Below are 27,065 nucleotides of genomic sequence, written 5' to 3' on the forward strand. Positions count from 1 at the left end.
GTTGTAAGTAAACACGTTTGCTTGAGTGCAACTGAATTTAACATGCGTCGGGATAGCTTGACCTCAGAGCTCTGGTTAACTGTTAAAAAGTTGCACAAAACACATCAAAATTACATTTAAAAAGGGTAATTATAATTAGTGCAAAGTAATATGAAGAACAAAAACCTCTGCCACTGTCATACCCTGCCTCATGTAGATTTCTCCCGACTGCACAGTTTGTAATTAACTCTTTCTTCCCTGTAATAAACACAAAGAGCACAGTGTTTAATGTCCTTACACAACTCCTGTATGGGCACTAATACATATAGAGATGATAAATGCATTTTGATGCATTAATAAAAAATATTCCTAGTAAATATTATGACAGAGGTGGGATTTATTCATCTGAGTTGATGCAATATCTGCTATTGATTTGGATTATGAGTGTGCGAAAATCACATGCTCTTTCTGAAGCGCTCGAGCGCAATCGAGATTTACACTACAATGATTAGTGAGACTTCAGAGCTCTGGCTAACTGTTTTGAGAAACAAAAAAGTTGCAGAAAAGACATAAAAAATACATTATGAAGTATAGTTACACTAATAATAGCACTACCTAATAATGATTGCACACAAAAGTTATAAGGGCTCAAAAAATGAGGTCTTAGGTGTTAGAGAAAAAAAGGCAGGCAAACGGCTTTAAAGGGACACTAAACCTCAAAAAATTATTCCATGATTCAAGTAGAGAATACAATTTTAAACAATATTCCAATTTACTTCTATTTTCTAATTTGCTTAATTCTTTAGCTATGCTTTGTTGAAGAAATAGCAATGCATATGGATGAGCCAATCACACGAGGCATCTATGTGCAGCAACCAATCAGCAGCTACTGAGCCTATCTAGATATGCTTTTCAGCAATGTATATCAAGAGAATGAAGCAAATTAGCTAATAGAAGTAAATTAGAAAGTTGTTTAAAATGACATGCTCTTTTTAAATCATGAAAGAAAAAATATGGGTTTCATGTTCTTTTAACTTTGAGATACATACAGTACATGTCTAAAGATGGAGATGTATCTATATATACATGGCTATATATATGTATACATATGTATTTAAATGTGTATTTACACACATATACACACATATATAGACATATATAGAAATGCATTGGAGCCCTTTGAAGTTAAAGGGACATGTAACCCAAAAATGTTTTTTTCATGATTTAGGTAGAACCTACAATTTTAAACAACTTTCCAGTGTACTTCTTTTATCAATTTAGTTTCATTTTCTTGGTATCATTTGTTGAAAGAGCAGCAATGCACTACTTGCTTCTAACTGAACACATGGGTGAGCCAATGACAATCTGTATATATATGCAGCCACCAATCAGCAGCTAGAACCTAGTTTTTTTGCTGCTCCTGAGCTTACCTAGATAAACTCTTTAGCAAAGGATAACAAGAGAGGGAAGCAAATTAAATAATAGAAGTAAACTGTAAAGTTATTTAAAATCACATGCTCTTTCTGAATCACGAAAGAAATAATGTGGGTTTTATGACCCTTTAAGTAGATGACAACATGAAAAATCCTATTTATGCAATATTCAAATTTAATAAAGTTTTATACTGTGCATTCACTGTAAATATTTCGCATTCCAATGTTCTGTATATAGTAGAATATGTTCTATGTATTTATAAATAGATATTCCTATATATCTGTATATATCTATAACTATATATAATCATCTCTATATAGAGGTATAAATATATATTGTACCAAAAAACATCATATATATATATATATTTGTGTATTTATGACTAAATAGAACATATTCTTCTATGTGAAGAATATTGGAACGTGAAATATTCATTTTTTCATGTTGGGTTAGCGCATATGATAATATGTGGTCGGGTTTGCACTTTTTTTTGCTCCATTGACTTCTATGTCCGCCTTTTTGCGCTGGGTTAGCATGCAAGCGAAAACAGTTTACTTTAAACTTATAATACAAGTGAATACCGACATGCCAAAAAGCTTACTTCTAGCACAGTTGACACTCCAGCCTGAGCGTTAATTAGCGCTCCACCTGTGATCTGGACCCATATGTTCAATGAGCAGGGGTAGTGTTTGAATGCAGAAGCATTGGGCATTTCTACATATGCTCTATGCACAGTAAAAGCTATCACTGAAACTAAAAATGACAAGCTGAATTTGTGCTACTACATTTGTAATGCAAAAGCTTCTTATCCAAACTGAAATCTGTTTTACAAACATAACTATAAGAGTTTAGATGCAACAAAGAAAAAAATACTTTAATGTCTCGTTAATTTGACAGTTAATGCAGATTAAAAGGCAATTACATTAAATGCATAGTAAATCAGTTTAAATATATATTTTAAATACAAAGAAAATTATTTATAAATCAATTATATCTGTGAAAATCCAATAACGTATCAGATTGCATAAGAGTTATTATGTTACTTATTACTTGTCGAACTTAATACAATGTAAAGCCAACTTTTTTTTATTTAGGGACATTTAAGCTCCATTAGTTTCAATGGTGCTAAACTCTTCCATATGTTGAGAACACCATTTGCCAATAAATTGATAAAGAGCCTTCAGATAATTGGTGATTTAAAGGGACATTAAACACTAAATAAAGCATTGCTTGAATGATGTATTCAGAGCATAGATTAGCCTGAGAATAATGTGCGCATGTATTTCTAAAAATTATATTAGTTGTTTAAATATTGAAAAAATAAGGGTGAAGTTAATGGTCATAAAGCAGAGGGTGCCACCATATTGTAACTTAGGTGTCCTTTTCTTCTGAGGCCAATTAGGAATGGTTATAAATGGCTTACTATAGTGTGCAACCAATGACTGTGTGGAATATAGCTGTGTCTGCATTTCCATGTTTAACATGATTTGGAAAGCCCACAATATTGAGAAATAAATTACAGGAAAGGTCAACAAAATAAATAATTAAAGTATTATGCAAAATTGTTTTACTACATGTAATTAAACAATTTATAATAATATATTGAGGTGTTAATGTCAATTTAAGCTCTTACACTAGTGCTTGTAGTGGACAGCAGGGAAGTTGAAGGCCACATTGAATGCTGCATTCTGGGAAACTGGGTACACTATAAAACTTTATTAATTTTCTGAATGCATTTTTTTCAAGAATCATGACTTTTCCAGGGATTTTAGAAAAAATGCTACCATCTTTTGGGGGCTCTTCTGGTGTCACTATATTTTCATTTGTTACTTCCCTAAGGTTATGTGGTGGGACACTGTTGCAGCTAAGAGAGCGGGCAGTCTTTTTCTTTTCTTGGACAGACCAATATTTATACTTGAAAGATGTTGGCCTGTGTTTGTTATCTACTGTTATGTGGTCTGGAAAACAATCTTCAAAAGGATCCAAATCATCTTGAGAAATGTGCGCTGCCCAGTTTTTAGGGCTAAAGGATGCATGCTTTGGCTGAACTGTGATCTTTTGGAAACTATTTACTTTTTCACTGTCAGTAGAGATTATGGAGGTGCTGTTGAGATTGTGATGCTTGTTGGTCACGTTGATGGCTGTTTGATGTATCAGGTTCCAGTCACGCAGAATATCTGCCCTTGTGGTGAACTGAGAAGTAACTGTGAAACGGATAATGAGCTTCTCATTGATAGTTGCTGGTACAAGAAACATATCTCCAGACTTTGTCAGCTCAGTCAAAACTTGTTCAGTTAAAATATTAGGACCCTGGTGATATAGATAGAAAACAGAAGATTTGTTTTATACAAGAACAGTCAGTTACCCCACAACTAGGCTGGTAAAGAGAGGACAGTATTCTAAGAGACTATAGTCTAATAATGGGTGATCTGTCAGAGGAAAAGTTAACACTCATGATTCAGATAGAGCATGTAATTTTAAGAAGAATTTAGGTAGTCGTGATATGGGTGGGCAAAGGATTAGGGGTTAATAGGTTTAATATAGTATTTGCAATGCAGGGGGTGACGGTTTAGGGGTTAATAGGTAGTTTATGGGTGTTAGTGTACTTTGTAAAATTATTGTTATGAGTTTTGTGAAACATTTTTGTTTTGCAAAATACATAACTACTGTTTTTTTTCTTAGCAGAATGGATCGGGGCGGTATAAGCTATAATACTAGCGGAATAGCCGGACCGCATAATCTGTAATATTGGTGACCTGAAATTTCCACAGTCAAAAGCCATATTTTGAGTGCGGAATGGAGAGTTGCAGTACAGGCTAAAACAATAGCGGTATAGCCGTATGGCTGCAACTTGTAATACGGATTAGCTGCCATTCCACATGCAAAGGCCAATTTTTCAGCGGTATAGCCGTACCGCACAACTTGTAATTTAGGTGTAAGCTATTGCATTTCATCCTGTTCTTTTTCAAATCTGTTCTCCTGTTTTAATAGCTTAAAGGTGCCAGATACTGAAGCTCCGCCTCTTTGTACTGGGGGCTGCCATCTTAGAGCTCAGGTATTCTGACAGAAGCTGTACACACTCACAGATCAGTAATATTGTCCACTTTTTTACAGCTGTGTAATATGCTTCAGGTTAGGGTGCATGATACAAAGCAGGAGCTGTACATTTTTGCTGTGTCTGCATTGCTATATATTATTGTTGAGTGTTTTTTTAAATATATTTTGTGTAGCTAAAACTGTGTAAAAAATGCAAAAATGTAACGCTTACATTCTTGATCATGCACACGAACCCGAAGGACATTATACAGCAGGAAAAAAGTCGACAATTTTACTGATCTGTGAGTGTGCACAGCTTTTGTTAGAGGTTGTGAGAATGCCTGAGCACCAAGATGGCAGCCCCCAAAACAAAGGAGGCGGAGCTTCAGTATCTGGCACATTTAAGCTATTAAACAGGACAACTTATTTGTAAAGAACTGTAGGAACAGGATGAAATGCAATAACATAGTGAGTACTTACTATTCTTTTGTAGTTGTGCAAAGTAGTTTAATGTCCCTTTAAGGAACGTGTATGGATTTGCTTTTACAATATGGTGCCAAAGTTTTCAAAATGGCCGTCACAGTGTTGCTATACAGAAAACCTGTCGTCCATATATGTACAGGCAGGCTACACAAGTGCATATTCTGTACCGCAGGGAGAAGGACGACTCAGAACCACTCCTCTTTCTCCTTTGTGCCTGCCAGCTCAGCTTTTGCAAATGGACAGAACAGGCACTGTTGACATGAGGGCCCTGCTACAACCTGTGCTTTAGGACCCAATGAGGTCTGATTATGCCCTGATAAAATGGCCATAGTATTTAAAGGAAAAGTGTACTATAAAAGTGGTTTCCCCTTAATGACTTGTTAAACCAGCTGAGTATTACATGTATGGGAAATTAATTATTTATGTTTATTTTTGTATATAAAATAGCTGTTTTTTGCTCTTTTAAAACACAACCCATTAAAATGGCCTGAGGTTGCATGGAGATAAGACATTCTTATCTTATAACACACAGACTTTCTTATTTTATTTTGTCTCTGTCTTTATACACAAATACCAATAATTAGGGCTTGATGATCAAAAGATCTCCGCTTCATTATCTAAGACGTCTCATCAGTGATGCGTGGTCCCTCAAAAAATATTAGAAAGGTAATTTTTAGCTTGAGAGGTTTTATCTCATTATACAGGATTTTGGATGTGAAGGATAGAAGGTATTTTGCATGATTTCTCTCCTTGCTTGAGAATGTTTGATCATTAAGCCCTTAAAGGGACATGAAGCCCCAATTTTTTTATTTTAAATTCAGATAGAGCATGCAAATGTTTACAACTTTCTAATTTATTATCAATTTTTCTTCATTCTCTTGGTATCGTTTGTTGAAAAGCAGAGAGGTAAGCTCCTGAGTGTACACGTGTCTGGAGCACTATATGGCAGCAGTTTTGCAAGAATGTTATACATCAGCAAGAACACTAGATGGCAGCACTTTTTCATGTCATGTAGTACTTCAGACATGTGCATGCTACCTATCTAGATATCTCTTCAACAACATAACATGAGAATGAAGGAAATTTGACAGAAGTTGATTATATTGTTTTTTTTTTTAATTGTATCTTCTGTCTAAATCACAAATAAAAAAATTGGGGTTTCATGTCCCTTTAAAGAGAACAATTGAAAATTAACATTTTATTAACTATCTTTCCCACTCCCCATTTTCTCTGCTGGCTCTTGTTTACAAAGTTTTTTGCAGTAATTGAAAGTTTCAGTATAAGTGGCGGTTTCAACAGGCAAAAACTGTTATTTCAAATGTCAAAATAAAGGTAAAGATGTTTCTTGTAAACAATTAAATAAATTGTAGCAGGTAAAATGGATCAATGGGGACACATTAAAGAGGAGATAATATGAATTAGTTTACATTTAAAGAGTATAATCTTAAAGAATGCATACTAGGACAAAATCAATAACCATTGAATAGAATATCAATTACCTTTAAGCGGAATACAATCAATCCCAAGTGTCGCTTCGCAGGAATTTCAAACAGCTGTTCATTGTTAACCAAAGATTCAAAATACTTGGCCATTTCAATTCCCTGAAATTGTAAGCGATAAAATATTAACTACCAATCATTTGTAAAATACATATTTATAAATATATAATTAACAAACATTTACTGTTGGTTATAAATCTGTCAAAATTATCTGAGCTTACTTATTCGTGTTTCTACCATAGGTAATAATAATAATAATAATTATGTTGGGATGTCCTTAGAAAAATATAATTTATGCTTACATGATAAATTAATTTCTTTAATGGTGGTGAGAGTCCATGACCCATTACTCCTGAAAATTATACTCCAGGCCACTAGGAGGAGACAAAGATACCAAAATTCCCAGAGCCCTTAAAACCCCTCCCACCTTACTGGAAACTAGCCCAATGTATAGCCAAGCTAGAAAAGAAGAAGGCAGGAAAAGAAAATAACAACAATAAAAAGTAACCGGGAAAAGAGAGGTGCATACTCAAACTGCCACCAGAAAAAAACAATCACAATAGGAAAAAAAATGGTCTCTCATTACCATGAAAAAAATAATTTATCAGGTAAGCATAAATGATATTTTCTTTCATAAAGGTGGTAAGAGTCCATGATCCATTACTCCTGGGAACTAATACAATTGAGTGGTCTCCATAAGCTTTAGTGAGGTTACCAGAATTCCCAATATTTTTGGGACAGTCCCAAATCTTGGAAGTCTGTCCCTAATTTTTCAGATTTTCCAGATTGTCCCGAATTCGTGTGTGCTACATAGTTTAGTGTAAGGTAGCCCAAAATTAACGCTACTTATTTGGCACGAATAATCACTATTCCCTTTAAGGTATAAATAGTTTTTTAACGCCTCCTCAACATTTATGAGGTGTACATCCAGAATTTGGGTCTGAGGTGTCCAGAACTTGGGTCTGGGAAAATTGTTTACCTTAGCATAAGTGATGTCTAGGGGTGCATAATATATATAGGGCTAGATTACAAGTGGAACGGTAAACCAGCCATTACAATTGGCTGGTTATTGCTACTGCAAGCTCGTGGTAGCGCTCCAAAAATTAACCAGAAATCAGATCTCTGGTTAATTTTCTAAAGGTGCCCAAAATGCCCTCAAAATAGAGGGCATTATAGTTTTTAACTTTTTTTTTAAAAAAATCACCATTTTTTTTTAAAATAAAAATTAACTATACTAGGCAGTTTTGGGGCTTTAAAGTTGGTGAGAGTAGGTTTTTAGAAAAAAAAAATCACTGAAAAGTGCCTTTACATTGCGGTCTATGGGAAGTGTGTGTTCCTATAGACCACAATGTAAATATATATATATATATATATATATATATATGCAGCCTTATATACATATCTATTATGTGTTAATAGGTGGATGAACACTTATTACCAAATCAATATATATGTATATATACATATATATTTAAAAATGCTGTTCATCGCTGCGCTACTTACTCCCTTCGCTGCGCGAGCATCTGATGCCATCTCCGACGGCATCAGAATGAGGCTTACATAGGAGCCTATAGAAGCGTGCTCTCGTGAGTGCAATGCTTCCTAGCAATGTGAACGTAAGCTCGTCGTTCGCATTGCGATTTATTTGTAATACCGGTGCATATTATCGTGCACTGGTATTACAAAGTGGAGCGCTAATATATTTATATTTAGGGCTCCACATGTAATCTAGCCCATAGAATGGAATCCCTGCAAAGCTTCTGAGGCTTAAACTATAAGAGCAATACTTCAAGTACTGAACTACTGTATATAAATGCTATGGACATTGAAGTCAGAATTGAACTTATATGATTTAGAGCAACTAGAAAGGGAAAGAATGGTAAAAAAAGAAATGTGCACGTGTGCATTTCAATTAAAAATAGAAGCACTTTTGAGATATACTTCCATTAGAAAAATGCTTCTAGTAAAAATTATTACTGTTTTTCAGTGGCATACGTACATATCCTGTGAAGGCCATGCACCAGTATTTAAACATTAACACATGCAATTTTATCACTATCAACGCTACAAATCTATCGGCTAGATTACGAGTCTTGCGTTATGAGTAAAAAAGCAGCGTTAAGCCTCATAACGCTGTTTTTTTACTACCACTGCTATTACGAGTCTTGTAGGTACAGCTGTCCCGCACACTATTTTGGTCTTACCGCAAATCAACTTATGCAATTTGGCTGATTGGAACAGCCAATAGAATGCAAGCTCAATCCTATTGGCTGATTGGATCAGCCAATAGGATTGAAGTTCAATCCTATTGGCTGATTGCATCAGCCAATAGGATTTTTTCAACCTTAATTCCGATTGACTGATAGAATTCTATCAGCCAATCGGAATCTAAGGGACGCCATCTTGGATGACGTAATTTAAAGGAACCTTCATTCGTCGTTAGTCGTCGGAAAGAAGAGGATGCTCCGCGTTGGATGTCTTGAAGATGGACCCGCTCCGCGCTGGATGGATTAAGATAGAAGATACCGTCTGGATGAAGACTTCTGCCCGTCTGGAGGACCACTTCTCCCGGCTTGGATGAAGACTTCTCCCGGCTTCGTTGAGGACTTCTTGCCGCTTCGTTGAGGACTTCTCCTGTTTTTGTTGAGGATGTCCAGTCTTCAAAACAGTAAGTGGATCTTCAGGAGTCAGTGTTAGGTTTTTTAAGGGTTTATTGGGTGGGTTTTGATTTTAGGTTAGGGTTTGGGTCGCAATAGATCTAAATCCCCTTTTAAGGGCAATGCCCATCCAAATGCCCTTTTCAGGGCAATGGGGAGCTTAGGTTTTTTAGTTAGGGTTTTATTTGGAGGGTTGGTTGTGTGGGTGGTGGGTTTTACTGTTGGGGGGGGTTGTTTGTATTTTTTTTTACAGGTAAAAGAGCTGATTTCTTTGGGGCAATGCGCCGCAAAAGGCCCTTTTAAGGGGTATTGGTAGTTTAGCTTAGGCTAGGATTTTTTATAATTTGGGGGGGGGGCTTTTTTTCATTTTGATAGGGCTATTAGATTAGGTGTAATTAGTTTAAATATCTTGTAATTTGTTTTTTATTTTGTGTAATTTAGTGTTTTTTGTTTTTTTTTTGTAATTTAGGTAATTGTATTTAATTTATTTAATTGTATTTAATTTAGATAATTTATTTAATTGGTCTATGGGAAGTGTGTGTTCCTATAGACCACAATGTTAATATATATATATATATATATATATATATGCAGCCTTATATACATATCTATTTATGTGTTAATAGGTGGATGAACACTTATTACCAAATCAATATATATGTATATATACATATATATTTAAAAATGCTGTTCATCGCTGCGCTACTTACTCCCTTCGCTGCGTGAGCATCTGATGCCATCTCCGACGTCATCAGAATGAGGCTTACATAGGAGCCTATAGAAGCGTGCTCTCGTGAGTGCAATGCTTCCTAGCAATGTGAACGTAAGCTCGTCGTTCGCATTGCGATTTATTTGTAATACCGGTGCATATTATCGTGCACTGGTATTACAAAGTGGAGCGCTAATATATTTATTTTTAGGGCTCCACATGTAATCTAGCCCATAGAATGGAATCCCTGCAAAGCTTCTGAGGCTTAAACTATAAGAGCAATACTTCAAGTACTGAACTACTGTATATAAATGCTATGGACATTGAAGTCAGAATTGAACTTATATGATTTAGAGCAACTAGAAAGGGAAAGAATGGTCAAAAAAGAAATGTGCACGTGTGTATTTCAATTAAAAATAGAAGCACTTTTGCGATATACTTCCATTAGAAAAATGCTTCTAGTAAAAATTATTACTGTTTTTCAGTGGCATACGTACATATCCTGTGAAGGCCATGCACCAGTATTTAAACATTAACACATGCAATTTTATCACTATCAACGCTACAAATCTTTCGGCTAGATTACGAGTCTTGCGTTATGAGTAAAAAAGCAGCGTTAAGCCTCATAACGCTGTTTTTTTACTACCACTGCTATTACGAGTCTTGTAGGTACAGCTGTCCCGCACACTTTTTTGGTCTTACCGCAAATCAACTTATGCAATTTGGCTGATTGGAACAGCCAATAGAATGCGAGCTCAATCCTATTGGCTGATTGCATCAGCCAATAGGATTTTTTCAACCTTAATTCCGATTGACTGATAGAATTCTATCAGCCAATCGGAATCTAAGGGACGCCATCTTGGATGACGTAATTTAAAGGAACCTTCATTCGTCGTTAGTCGTCGGAAAGAAGAGGATGCTCCCCGTTGGATGTCTTGAAGATGGACCCGCTCCGCGCTGGATGGATTAAGATAGAAGATACCGTCTGGATGAAGACTTCTGCCCGTCTGGAGGACCACTTCTCCCGGCTTGGATGAAGACTTCTCCCGGCTTCGTTGAGGACTTCTTGCCGCTTCGTTGATGTCCGGTCTTCAAAACAGTAAGTGGATCTTCAGGAGTCAGTGTTAGGTTTTTTAAGGGTTTATTGGGTGGGTTTTGATTTTAGGTTAGGGTTTGGGTCGCAATAGAGCTAAATGCCCTTTTAAGGGCAATGCCCATCCAAATGCCCTTTTCAGGGCAATGGGGAGCTTAGGTTTTTTAGTTAGGGTTTAATTTGGAGGGTTGGTTGTGTGGGTGGTGGGTTTTACTGTTGGGGGGGGTTGTTTGTATTTTTTTTTACAGGTAAAAGAGCTGATTTCTTTGGAGCAATGCCCCGCAAAAGGCCCTTTTAAGGGGTATTGGTAGTTTAGCTTAGGCTAGGGTTTTTTTTTAATTTGGGGGGGGGGGCTTTTTTTCATTTTGATAGGGCTATTAGATTAGGTGTAATTAGTTTAAATATCTTGTAATTTGTTTTTTATTTTGTGTAATTTAGTGTTTTTTGTTTTTTTTGTAATTTAGGTAATTGTATTTAATTTATTTAATTGTATTTAATTTAGATAATTTATTTAATTGTAGTGTAGTGTTAGGTGTTAGTGTAACTTAGGTTAGGTTTTATTTTACAGGTAAATTTGTATTTATTTTAGCTAGGTAGTTATTAAATAGTTAACAACTATTTAATAACTATTCTACCTAGTTAAAATAAATACAAACTTGCCTGTAAAATAAAAATAAACCCTAAGATAGCTACAATGTAACAATTAGTTATATTGTAGCTAGCTTAGGGTTTATTTTACAGGTAAGCATTTAGTTTTAAATAGGATTTATTTAGTTATTAATTGTAGGTTTTATTTAGATTTATTTTAATTATATTTAAGTTAGTGGGTGTTAGGGTTAGACTTAGGTTTAGGGGTTAATAAGTTTGATATACTGGCGGCGACGTTGGGGACGGCAGATTAGGGGTTAATAATATTTAAATAGTGTTTGTGAGGCGGGAGTGTGGTGGTTTAGGGGTTAATATGTTTATTATAGTGGTGGCAACGTTGGGGGCAGCAGATTAGGGGTTAATAAGTATAATGTAGGTGTCGGCGATGTCCGGAGCGGCAGATTAGGGGTTAATAAATATAATGTAGGTGTTGGCGATTTTGGGGGCAGCAGATTAGGGGTTAATAAGTATAATGTAGGTGTCGGCGATGTCGGGGGCGGCAGATTAGGGGTTAATAAGTATAATGTAGGTGTCGGCGATGTCGGGGCGGCAGATTAGGGGTCAATAAGTATAATGTAGGTGTTGGCGATGTTGGGGGTGGCAGATTAGGAGTTAATAAGTGTAAGATTATGGTTGTTTAGACTCTGGGTTCATGTTAGGGTGTTAGGTGTAAACATAAATTAAGTTTCCCCATAGGAATCAATGGGGCTGCGTTACGGAGCTTTACGCTGCTTTATTGCAGGTGTTAGGCTTTTTTTCAGCCAACTCTCCCCATTGATGTCTATGGGGAAATTGTGCACAAGCCTATACAACCAGCTCACCGCTGACTTAAGCAGCGCTGGTATTGGAGTGTGGTATGGAGCTCAATTTTGCTCTACGCTCACTTATTGCCTTTTAACGCCGGGTTTATAAAAACCTGTAATACCAGCGCTGTAGGTAAGTGAGCGGTGGCAATAACGTGCACCCCTCATAACGCAAAACTTGTAATCTAGCCGTATGTGTTTACCCCTTGCAAAGAGTAATACCACACATACCTACCACCCCTGTAAATGGGTTAAACACATAGTTAAATTACCACTTAGTAACTTTAGGAAACTGCTGGCCCGAGCAGAAAACTGCAGCTAGCCCAATCAGCAAAGCTAATCGCATGACCCAAATGTGCAACTAACACGACTGATTGAATCAGCAGCAATTTTCACTCGGGATCAGCAGTTCTCTGCAGCTCCCAAATGTTACTTTTACTTTGTGTTTAACCTTTTTGTGTTCTAAGGAGCATGTATTTTTTATTTGATATAATGGCCCTTAAAAGCAAAACAGAGAAATTCTGGGATTTGGTACTTCCTTTGACATTTAAAACATAAACTCTTTACTCCCCCTGGTGGTGCACACAAGCACAACTGGAAGAATATTGCTCCTCCTTACCAAGTACTTCACTAACAACTAAGGGGGAAATTTATCATGGTGCAGACAGACATGATTCGCTATAGCAAATCATGGCCGCCACACATCGATAAATGCTGACAGCATACGCTGTCGGCATTTATCATTGCACCAGCAGTTCTTGTGAACTGCTGGTGCAATACCGCCCCCTGCAGATTCATGACCAATCGGCCGTTAGCAGGGGGTGTCAATCAACCCAATCGTATTCCATCGGGCTGATTGCTGTCCGCCACCTTAGAGGTGGCGGACGAGTTAAGGAGCAGCGGTCTTAGGATCGCTGCTTCTTAACTTCTGCTTCAGGCGGAACTTAAGTGGAGTGGGTCGGAAGCAGCATCCGCTGCTTCATAAATAAACCCCTAAAGCTCTAAAATTGTTTTGAGGAGTGCTGAGCTAAAGAAGGGATGTCATTTAGGAGAGTTATGGGGGTCGATTTATGAAAGAGCGGACGCTGCTTCCGACCCACTCCGCTTCAGTTCGGCCTGAAACAGAAGTTAAGACGCAGCGATCCTAAGACCAATGCTCCTTAACTTGTCCGCTACCAACTGAGGTGGCGGACAGCAATCAGCCCGATCGAATACGATCGGGTTAATTGAAACCCCCTGCTAGTGGCCGATTTGTCGTGAATCTGCAGGGGGCGGTATTGCACCAGCAGTTAACAAGAACTGCTGGTGCAATGATAAATGCCGACAGTGTATGCTGTCTGCATTTATCGATGTGCGGCGGACATGATTCGCTATAGCGAATCATGTCTATCCGCACTATGATAAATTTACCCAATGGTCTCAAACATTAGCCTGGAGGCTGGATTACAATGATTTCTATAGTAGTCAAAGAAGTCCACACCTGGGGGTTATCTGACAAGAAATATATGGACTGTAAAAAAGCAACTTAAAGGGACAGTATACTAAATTGTTTTTCCCTTAATGTGTTTCCAATTACAGCTGTAGAGTATAAAATGTATGAGATTTGCTTTTTAAGGTTTATTTGTTTATATGAATGAGCTGATTTTGTGTTTTGAAGCCACAACCTAATAAAATGGGTTGAGCTTGTAGGTATAATCAGATCTCATTACTTTATCACATTGTGTAAATATACCTGCTTCATTATCTTATATCTGTCCATAAACGAATCACCAATACTTGGAGAGAACAATGGAAAATTAACATTTTATTACCTTATCTCTTCTATACCCCACTGGTAGTATAATTTATTCTGCTGGCTGTGTTTACACAGCTTAGCCTTAAAGGGACACTGAACCCAATTTTTTTCTTTCGTGATTCAGATAGAGCATTCAATTTTAAGCAACTTTCTAATTTACTCCAATTATCATTTTTTCTTCGTTCTCTTACTATCTTTATTTGAAAAAAGAAGGCATCTAAGCTTTTTTTTGGTTCAGAACTGTGGAAAGCACTTTTTTATTGGTGGATGAATTTATCCACCAATCAGCAAGGACAACCCAGGTTGTTCACCAAAAATGGGCCGGCATCTAAACTTACATTTTTGCATTTCAAATAAAGATACCAAGAGAATGAAGAAAATTTGATAATAGGAGTAGATTAGAAAGTTGCTTAAAATGTCATGCTCTATCTGAATCATGAAATAAAAAAATTGGGTTCAGTGTCCCTTTAAGGCCACAAACTTTCAGAATGGGTGGGGATACCAAAGGCTAAATCAACTATTTCAAATGCCAATATAACGGTAATGGAAAAACTTGTAAACTATTTAATACACTCCAGCAGGTAAAGTGGATCATTTGGAACAAATTAAAGTGGAAAAATTGAGCCTTAGTAAAAAAAAGTATAGTGGTTTACAAAGGAAGACAAAAACAGATCTGTTACTTAAAGTAACATGAAACACAGTTTTTTTCTATTATGATTCAGATAGAGCAAGCAATTTTAAATAGCTTTCCAATTAGCGCTAGCTGTTACCTAATTTATTTTGTTCTATTTGTAACCTTTGCTGAAAAGTATATCTAGGTAGGCTCAAAATCTGCTGATTGGTGGCTGCACATATATGCCTCTTGTCACTGGCTTCCAGCTAGCTCCCAGTAGTGCATTATTGCTACTTCAACAAAGGATATCAAGAGAATGAAGCAAATTATATAATAGAAGTAAATTGGAAAGTTGTTTAAAATTGTATAATCTATCTGAATATTGAAAGAAAAACTTGGGGGGGTTGTGTCCCTTTAATATTAGAAGAATCAACATGGATTAAATCATAAACCACTGCCATACTCACATGTCTGATATGCACCTGAAGATTTTTTACACCAAAAGATCGAATCACAAACCAAAGTTTTAGAGATCGAAAGCGGCGGCTCAGGGGAATTTGCCAGTGCTGGAATAAGTAAGCAGATTTAGAAAATGTACAATAATATTGAGAGCAGTAATATATACTGGCAAAAGCTCTGTGCATAATTCTGCCCTATTTGTGAGCACTTTGAGACTTAGGAACTAAATTGACACCCTTACCATGAAGTCAGTGGCAGCTCCAGTGTTTGCATGCCGGAGGTAAATTGGGTTTACGCTGAATGTTTGTTGCAGTTTGTATTTGTCCTTCACCCTAAAGTAAATATAGCTGTTAGCATTTAATTTCTATAGAAACCACAAGCACTTCAGTAACAGTGTAAAATACATAATTATAATATTTTTAGCCCATTTAATATCTTTATAGTCTTGTAACTTTTAAAGATTAAGAATACACATCTATAAATTCTCAGTCAAAGAAGGGCATTTTTTTATGCTGCACCTTAACAGAAATGTATTTATGTTTAGTGTGTTCTTTTTTTCCAAGACATTATCAGGGTGAACAAACATTATGTATCAGAAACATTTACACTAGAAGTATTTACACATGCTACAAAACTTGACTGCAGCAAAGAGGCTGCAATAGACATATGCTTGTTTTTTCTGTAAACGTACATTTCTATTCCTACTCTTGACGTTCTCCTGACCTATAAACATGCAGCAGAAAAGCTACATTCCTGGCATCAGTGTAGAAAATACTGCAGAACAGATATTCCTGGTCTGATGAGAGACATCTCTCTATACCCATATTGTAGCTCTGTCATATTTCTTAGGTTATATATATAAAAACCTAATTTATTACTATATATGGATTGTGCTGAGTCAACCCAAGACATTGGGATCTATTTAAAGGGACACTCAAGTCAAAATGAAACTTCACGATTCAGATAGAGCATGCAAATTTAAACAACTTTCCAATTTACTTCCATTAATAAAATGTGCACAGCCTTTTTATATCTACACTTTTTGAGTCACCAACTCCTACTGAGCATGTGCAAGAATTCACAGCATATACGTATATGCATTTGTGATTGGTTGATGGCTGTCATATGATACAAATAGTCAAAACTTTGCAATATATTTAACAAAAATCTACTACTCATTTGAAGTTAAGACTAAGTGCTATTGCATTGTCTTCTTATCATGCATTTGTTGATTATGCAAATCTACAGTGTTGACTGGTTCTTTAACAAGGACCGGATAAACAGGGGTGGGCAGGGTGCCTAGATTTACCAAAGATTTACCAAAGCACAATCTGCCATATGTGCAACGACTGCCTTTGCTAGCGCTTGGCCAGTCGCATGCAAGCAGGGGCTGTCAATCTCACTGGTCAGAGAAGTCCGGAGGAATCGAGAAATGCCACTTTACAGTTGGCAAAGCAGATTAAGAAGCATCGGTCTGATGAAAGCTGCTTCTTAACTCTCGGCTGCATGCTCGCTCCTGTGAGCCTGAAGCCAAATGTGCCTTGACGCTGCATTCACAGCTTCTTAAATAGAATCTATTGTGTTGCCTGGGCCCAAGAATAAAATAACAGCCCTCAACTCTCTGCACACTACAGTCTAAACCCAACCAGAGTTTCAGAGATTAAAGTTCAGCAGTATTCCAATCTATACTCATAAATAAATTAAAGGACACAATCCTTATGGCTCTCTATAGATATAGAACAAACACAACCCTGGTGTATCTCTTTATATGCATACATACTGTATATAGACACAATCCTGGTGTATCTCTTTATATGCATACATACTGTATATAGAACAAACACAACCCTGGTGGTAATTCTTATGCATACATACTGTATATAGAACAAACACAACCCTGGTGTATCTCTTTATATGCATACATACTGTATATAGAACAAACATAACCCTGGTGTATCTCTTTATATGCATACATACTGTATATAGAACAAACACAACCCTGGTGTATCTCTTTATATGAATGCATATTGTATATAGAACAAACACAACCCTGGTGTATCCCTTTATATGCATACATACTATATATATAACAAACACAACCCTGGTGTATCTCTTTATATGCATACAAATGTTTACAGAACAAACACAACCATGGTGTATCTCTTTATATGCATACATACTGTATATAGAACAAACACAACCCTGGTGCATCTCTTTATATGCATACATACTGTATACAGAACAAACACAACCCTGGTGTATCTCTTTATATGCATACAAACAATATATAGAACAAACACAACCCTGGTGTATCTCTTTATATGCATACATACTGTATATAGAACAAACACACCCCTGGTGTATCTCTTTATATGCATACATACTGTATATAGAACAAACACAACCCTGGTGTATCTCTTTATATGAATGCATATTGTATATAGAACAAACACAACCCTGGTGTATCCCTTTATATGCATACATACTATATATATAACAAACACAACCCTGGTGTATCTCTTTATATGCATACAAATGTTTACAGAACAAACACAACCATGGTGTATCTCTTTATATGCATACATACTGTATATAGAACAAACACAACCCTGGTGCATCTCTTTATATGCATACATACTGTATACAGAACAAACACAACCCTGGTGTATCTCTTTATATGCATACAAACAATATATAGAACAAACACAACCCTGGTGTATCTCTTTATATGCATACATACTGTATATAGAACAAACACAACCCTGGTGTATCTCTTTATATGCATACATACTATATATAGAGCAAACACACCCCTGGTGTATCTCTTTATATGCATACATACTGTATATAGAACAAACACGACCCTGGTATATCTCTTTATATGCATACATACTGTATATAGAACAAACACAACCCTGGTGTATCTCTTTATATGCATACATACTGTATATAGAACAAACACAACCCTGGTGTATCTCTTTATATGCATACATACTGTATATAGAACAAACACAACCCTGGTGTATCTCTTTATATGCATACATACTGTATATAGAACAAACACACCCCTGGTGTATCTCTTTATATGCATACATACTGTATGTAGAACAAACACAACCCTGGTGTATCTCTTTATATGCATACATACTATATATAGAACAAACACACCCCTGGTGTATCTCTTTATATGCATACATACTGTATATAGAACAAACACAACCCTGGTATATCTCTTTATATGCATACACACTGTATATAGAACAAACACAACCCTGGTGTATCTCTTTATATGCATACATACTGTATATAGAACAAACACAACCCTGGTGTATCTCTTTATATGCATACATACTGTATATAGAACAAACACAACCCTGGTGTATCTCTTTATATGCATACATACTGTATATAGAACAAACACAACCTTGGTGTATCTCTTTATATGCATACATACTGTATATAGAACAAACACAATCCTGGTGTATCTCTTTATATGCATACATACTGTATATAGAACAAACACAACCCTGGTGTATCTCTTTATATGCATTCATACTGTATATAGAACAGACACAACCCTGGTGTATCTCTTTATATGCATACATACAGTATATAGAACAAACACAACCCTGGTGTATCTCTTTATATGCATACATACTGTACTGTATAAAGAACAAACACAACCCTGGTGTATCTCTTTATATGCATACATACTATATATAGAACAAACACAACCCTGGTGTATCTCTTTATATGCATACATACTGTATATAGAACAAACACAATCCGGGTGTATCTCTTTATATGCATACATACTGTATATAGAACAAACACAACCCTGGTGTATCTCTTTATATGCATACATACTGTATATAGAACAAACACAACCCTGGTGTATCTCTTTATATGCATACATACTGTATATAGAACAAACACAACCCTGGTGTATCTCTTTATATGCATACATACTGTATATAGAACAAACACACCCCTGGTGTATCTCTTTATATGCATACATACTGTATGTAGAACAAACACAACCCTGGTGTATCTCTTTATATGCATACATACTATATATAGAACAAACACACACCTGGTGTATCTCTTTATATGCATACATACTGTATATAGAACAAACACAACCCTGGTGTATCTCTTTATATGCATACATACTGTATATAGAACAAACACAACCCTGGTGTATCTCTTTATATGCATACATACTGTATATAGAACAAACACAACCCTGGTGTATCTCTTTATATGCATACATACTGTATATAGAACAAACACAACCCTGGTGTATCTCTTTATATGCATACATACTGTATATAGAACAAACACAATCCTGGTGTATCTCTTTATATGCATACATACTGTATATAGAACAAACACAACCCTGGTGTATCTCTTTATATGCATTCATACTGTATATAGAACAGACACAACCCTGGTGTATCTCTTTATATGCATACATACAGTATATAGAACAGACACAACCCTGGTGTATCTCTTTATATGCATACATACAGTATATAGAACAAACACAACCCTGGTGTATCTCTTTATATGCATACATACTGTATGTATAAGAACAAACACAACCCTGGTGTATCTCTTTATATGCATACATACTATATATAGAACAAACACAACCCTGGTGTATCTCTTTATATGCATACATACTGTATATAGAACAAACACAATCCTGGTGTATCTCTTTATATGCATACATACTGTATATAGAACAAACACAACCCTGGTGTATCTCTTTATATGCATACATACTGTATATAGAACAAACACACCCCTGGTGTATCTCTTTATATGCATACATACTGTATATAGAACAAACACAACCCTGGTGTATCTCTTTATATGCATACATACTGTATATAGAACAAACACAACCCTGGTGTATCTCTTTATATGCATACATACTATATATAGAACAAACACAACCCTGGTGTATCTCTTTATATGCATACAAATGTTTACAGAACAAACACAACCCTGGTGTATCTCTTTATATGCATACATACTGTATATAGAACAAACACAACCCTGGTGTATCTATTTATATGCATACATACAGTATATAGAACAAACACAACCCTGGTGTATCTCTTTATATGCATACATACTGTATATAGAACAAACACAACCCTGGTGTATCTCTTTATATGCATACATACAGTAAATAGAACAAACACAACCCTGGTGTATCTCTTTATATGCATACATAATGTATATAGAACAAACACAACCCTGGTGTATCTCTTTATATGCATACATACTGTATATAGAACAAACACAACCCTGGTGTATCTCTTTATATGCATACATACTGTATATAGAACAAACACAACCCTGGTGTATCTCTTTATATGCATACATACTGTATATAGAAAAAATACAACCCTGGTGTATCTCTTTATATGCATACATACTGTATACAAAACAAACACAACCCTGGTGTATCTCTTTATATGCATACCAACAATATATAGAACAAACACAACCCTGGTGTATCTCTTTATATGCGTACATACTGTATATAGAACAAACACAACCCTGGTGTATCTCTTTATATGCATACATACTGTATATAGAACAAACATAACCCTGTGTATCTCTTTATATGCATACATACTGTATATAGAACAAACACAACCCTGGTGTATCTCTTTATATGCATACATACTATATATAGAACAAACACACCCCTGGTGTATCTCTTTATATGCATACATACTGTATATAGAACAAACACAACCCTGGTGTATCTCTTTATATGCATACATACTGTATACAGAACAAACACAACCCTGTTGTATCTCTTTATATGCATACATACTATATATAGAACAAACACAACCCTGGTGTATCTCTTTATCTGCATACATACTGTATATAGAACAAACACAACGCTGGTGTATCTCTTTATATGCAGACATACTATATATAGAACAAACACAAACCTGGTGTATCTCTTTATATGCATACATACTGTATATAGAACAAACACACCCCTGGTGTATCTCTTTATATGCATACATACTGTATATAGAACAAACACAACCCTGGTGTATCTCTTTATATGCATACATACTGTATATAGAACAAACACAACCCTGGTGTATCTCTTTATATGCATACATACTATATATAGAACAAACACAACCCTGGTGTAACTCTTTATATGCATACATACTGTATATAGGACAAACACAACCCTGGTGTATCTCTTTATATGCATACATACTGTATATAGAACAAACACAACCCTGGTGTATCTCTTTATATGCATACATACTGTATATAGAACAAACACAAACCTTTTGTATCTCTTTATATGCATACAAACTGTATATAGAACAAACATAACCCTGGTGTATCTCTTTATATGCATACATACTGTATATATAACAAACACAACCCTGGTGTATCTCTTTATATGCATACATACTGTATATAGAACAAACACAACCCTGGTGTATCTCTTTATATGCATACATACTGTATACAGAACAAACACAACCCTGGTGTATCTCTTTATATGCATACATACAGTATATAGAACAAACACAACCCTGGTGTATCTCTTTATATGCATACATAATGTATATAGAACAAACACAACCCTGGTGTATCTCTTTATATGCATACATACTGTATATAGAACAAACACAACCCTGGTGTATCTCTTTAAATGCATACATACTGTATATAGAACAAACACAACCCTGGTGTATCTCTTTATATGCATACATACTATATATAGAACAAACACAACCCTGGTGTAACTCTTTATATGCATACATACTGTATATAGGACAAACACAACCCTGGTGTATCTCTTTATATGCATACATACTGTATATAGAACAAACACAACCCTGGTGTATCTCTTTATATGCATACATACTATATATAGAACAAACACAACCCTGGTGTATCTCTTTATATGCATACATACTGTACATAGAACAAACACACCCCTGGGGTATCTCTTTATATGCATACATACTGTATATATAACAAACACAACCCTGGTGTATCTCTTTATATGCATACATACTGTATAAAAAACAAACACACCCCTGGTGTATCTCTTTATATGCATACATACAGTACTGTATATAGAACAAACACAACCCTGGTGTATCTCTTTATATGCATACATACTGTATATAGAACAAACACAACCCTGGTATATCTCTTTATATGCATACATACTGTATATAGAACAAATACAACCCTGGTGTATCTCTTTATATGCATACATACTGTATATAGAACAAACACAACCCTGGTGTATCTCTTTTTATGCATACATACTGTATATAGAACAAACACAACCCTGGTGTATCTCTTTATATGCATACATACTGTATATAGAACAAACACAACCCTGGTGTATCTCTTTATATGCATACATACTGTATATAGAACAAACACAACCCTGGTGTATCTCTTTATATGCATACATACTGTATATAGAACAAACACAACCCTGGTGTATCTCTTTATATGCATACATACTGTATATAGAACAAACACAACCCTGGTGTTTCTCTTTATATGCATACATACAGTATATAGAACAAACACAACCCTGGTGTATCTCTTTATATGCATACATACTGTATATAGAACAAACACAACCCTGGTGTATCTCTTTATATGCATACATACTGTATATAGAACAAACACAACCCTGGTGTATCTCTTTATATGCATACATACTGTATATAGAACAAACACAACCCTGGTGTATCTCTTTATATGCATACATACTGTATATAGAACAAACACAACCCTGGTGTATCTCTTTATATGCATACATACTGTACTGTATAAAGAACAAACACAACCCTGGTGTATCTCTTTATATGAATACATACTGTATATAGAACAAACACAACCCTGGTGTATCTCTTTATATGCATACATACTGTATATAGAACAAACACAACCCTGGTGGTATCTCTTTATATGCATACATACTGTATATAGAACAAACACAACCCTGGTGTATCTCTTTATATGCATACATACTGTATATAGAACAAACACAATCCTGGTGTATCTCTTTATATGCATACATACTATATATAGAACAAACACACCCCTGGTGTATCTCTTTATATGCATACATACGGTATATAGAACAAACACAACCCTGGTGTATCTCTTTATATGCATACATACTGTATATAGAACAAACACAACCCTGGTGTATCTCTTTTTATGCATACATACTATGTATAGAACAAACACAACCCTGGTGTATCTTTTTATATGCATACATACTGTATATAGAACAAACTCAACCCTGGTGTATCTCTTTATATGCATACATACTGTATATAGAACAAACACAACCCTGGTGTATCTCTTTATATGCATACATACTGTATATAGAACAAACACAACCCTGGTGAATCTTTTTATATGCATACATACTGTATATAGAACAAACACAACGCTGGTGTATCTCTTTATATGCATACATACTGTATACAGAACAAACACAACCCTGGTATATCTCTTTATATGCATACATACTGTATATAAAACAAACACAACCCTGGTGTATCTCTTTATATGCATACATACTGCATATAGAACAAACACAATCCTGGTGTATCTCTTTCTATGCATACATACTGTATATAGAACAAACACAACCCTGGTGTATCTCTTTATATGCATACATACTGCATATAGAACAAACACAACCCTGGTGTATCTTTTTATATGTGTACATACTGTATATAGAACAAACACAACCCTGGTGTATCTCTTTATATGCATACAAATGTATACAGAACAAACACAACCCTGGTTTATCTATTTATATGCATACATACTGTATATAGAACAAAGACAACCCTGGTTTATCTATTTATATACATACATACTGTATATAGAACAAAGACAACCCTGGTGTATTTCTTTATATGCATACATACTGTATATAGAACAAACACAACCCTGGTGTATCTCTTTATATGCATACATACTGTATATAGAACAAACACAACCCTGGTGTATCTCTTTATATGCATACATACTGTATATAGAACAAACACACCCCTGGTGTGTCTCTTTATATGCATACATACTGTATATAGAGCAAACACAACCCTTGTGTATCTCTTTATATGCATACATACTGTATATAGAACAAACACACCCCTGGTGTATCTCTTTATATGCATACATACTGTATATAGAACAAACACAACCCTGGTGTATCTCTTTATATGCATACATACTGTATATAGAACAAACACAACCCTGGTGTATCTCTTTATTATGCATACATACTGTATATAGAACAAACACAACCCTGGTGTATCTCTTTATATTCATACATACTGTATATAGAACAAACACAATCCTGGTGTATCTCTTTATATGCATACATACTATATATAGAACAAACACACCCCTGGTGTATCTCTTTATATGCATACATACTGTATATAGAACAAACACAACCCTGGTGTATCTCTTTATATGCATACATACTGTATATAGAACAAACACAACCCTGGTGTATCTCTTTTTATGCATACATACTGTATACAGAACAAACACAACCCTGGTGTATCTCCTTTTATGCATACATACTATGTATAGAACAAACACAACCCTGGTGTATCTCTTTATATGCATACATACTGTATATAGAACAAACACACCCCTGGTGTATCTCTTTATATGCATACATACTGTATTGTATATAGAACAAACACAACCCTGGTGTATCTCTTTATATGCATACATACTGTATATAGAACAAACACAACCCTGGTATATCTCTTTATATGCATACATACTGTATATTGAACAAACACAACCCTGGTGTATCTCTTTATATGCATACATACTGTATATAGAACAAACACAACCCTGGTGTATCTCTTTATATGCATACATACTGTATATAGAACAAACACAACCCTGGTGTATCTTTTTATATGCATACATACTGTATATAGAACAAACACAACGCTGGTGTATCTCTTTATATGCATACATACTGTATACAGAACAAACACAACCCTGGTGTATCTCTTTATATGCATACATACTGCATATAGAACAAACGAAGTTCGGTTCGGATCGATTCGAATTCGGAAAATTTCGAATCGATTCGTTTCGGATTTATTTTGGATTCATTCGGATTCGAAGAAATTCGTCTGGATTCGGTTTGGAAATTCGGCAATTCGGTAAGTGTTAGGTGGGATTAGACTAGTATTATACTGTATATTAGGTGTTAACCTAACATACTGTATAATACTAGTGTAATCCCAATGGCCATCCGAATATAAGAATCGAATCGATTCGATTTGGTTCGATTCGGAAAATTCTGCAACATTTTACTCGGAAATTTGGTTCGATCCGAATCGCCGAATTTTCCGAATTTTCCGAATTTTCCGAATCCCACATGTCTACCTTATATGCATACATACAGTATATAGAACAAACACAACCCTGGTGTATCTCTTTATATGCATACATACTGTATATAGAACAAACACAACCCTGGTGTATCTCTTTATATGCATACATACTGTATATAGAACAAACACAACCCTGGTGTATCTCTTTATATGCATACATACTGTATATAGAACAAACACAACCCTGGTGTATCTCTTTATATGCATACATACTGTATATAGAACAAACACAACCCTTGTGTATCTCTTTATATGCATACATACTGTATATAGAACAAACTCAACCCTGGTGTATTTCTTTATATGCATACATACTGTATATAGAACAAACACAACCCTGGTGAATCTTTTTATATGCATACATACTGTATATAGAACAAACACAACGCTGGTGTATCTCTTTATATGCATACATACTGTATACAGAACAAACACAACCCTGGTATATCTCTTTATATGCATACATACTGTATATAAAACAAACACAACCCTGGTGTATCTCTTTATATGCATACATACTGCATATAGAACAAACACAATCCTGGTGTATCTCTTTCTATGCATACATACTGTATATAGAACAAACACAACCCTGGTGTATCTCTTTATATGCATACATACTGCATATAGAACAAACACAACCCTGGTGTATCTTTTTATATGCATACATACTGTATATAGAACAAACACAACCCTGGTGTATCTCTTTATATGCATACAAATGTATACAGAACAAACACAACCCTGGTTTATCTATTTATATGCATACATACTGTATACAGAACAAAGACAACCCTGGTTTATCTATTTATATGCATACATACTGTATATAGAACAAAGACAACCCTGGTGTATTTCTTTATATGCATACATACTGTATATAGAACAAACACAACCCTGGTGTATCTCTTTATATGCATACATACTGTATATAGAACAAACACAACCCTGGTGTATCTCTTTATATGCATACATACTGTATATAGAACAAACACACCCTGGTGTATCTCTTTATATGCATACATACTGTATATAGAGCAAACACAACCCTTGTGTATCTCTTTATATGCATACATACTGTATATAGAACAAACACACCCCTGGTGTATCTCTTTATATGCATACATACTGTATATAGAACAAACACAACCCTGGTGTATCTCTTTATATGCATACATACTGTATATAGAACAAACACAACCCTGGTGTATCTCTTTATTATGCATACATACTGTATATAGAACAAACACAACCCTGGTGTATCTCTTTATATGCATACATACTATATATAGAACAAACACACCCCTGGTGTATCTCTTTATATGCATACATACTGTATATGGAACAAACACAACCCTGGTGTATCTCTTTATATGCAT

The 27,065-nt window shown here is 35.4% G+C and overlaps 1 protein-coding gene across 1 annotated transcript in view; it reads right to left on the reverse strand.

Moving 5' to 3' along the window:
* Window positions 1-3,042: 3,042 nt before the first annotated feature.
* The window catches only part of HDC (histidine decarboxylase), a 64,574-nt gene continuing 40,551 nt past the window's right edge, over window positions 3,043-27,065 (reverse strand). Inside the window, exons 9-12 of the mRNA XM_053719893.1 lie at window positions 15,450-15,540; window positions 15,217-15,315; window positions 6,432-6,533; window positions 3,043-3,723 (exon numbers count right to left, since the gene is read on the reverse strand). Coding sequence (XP_053575868.1) covers window positions 3,043-3,723; window positions 6,432-6,533; window positions 15,217-15,315; window positions 15,450-15,540 — 973 coding nt within the window. The remainder of the gene's footprint in view (window positions 3,724-6,431; window positions 6,534-15,216; window positions 15,316-15,449; window positions 15,541-27,065) is intronic.

The sequence above is a fragment of the Bombina bombina genome, chromosome 6 (assembly GCF_027579735.1).
Source record: "Bombina bombina isolate aBomBom1 chromosome 6, aBomBom1.pri, whole genome shotgun sequence".
NCBI lineage: Eukaryota > Metazoa > Chordata > Amphibia > Anura > Bombinatoridae > Bombina > Bombina bombina.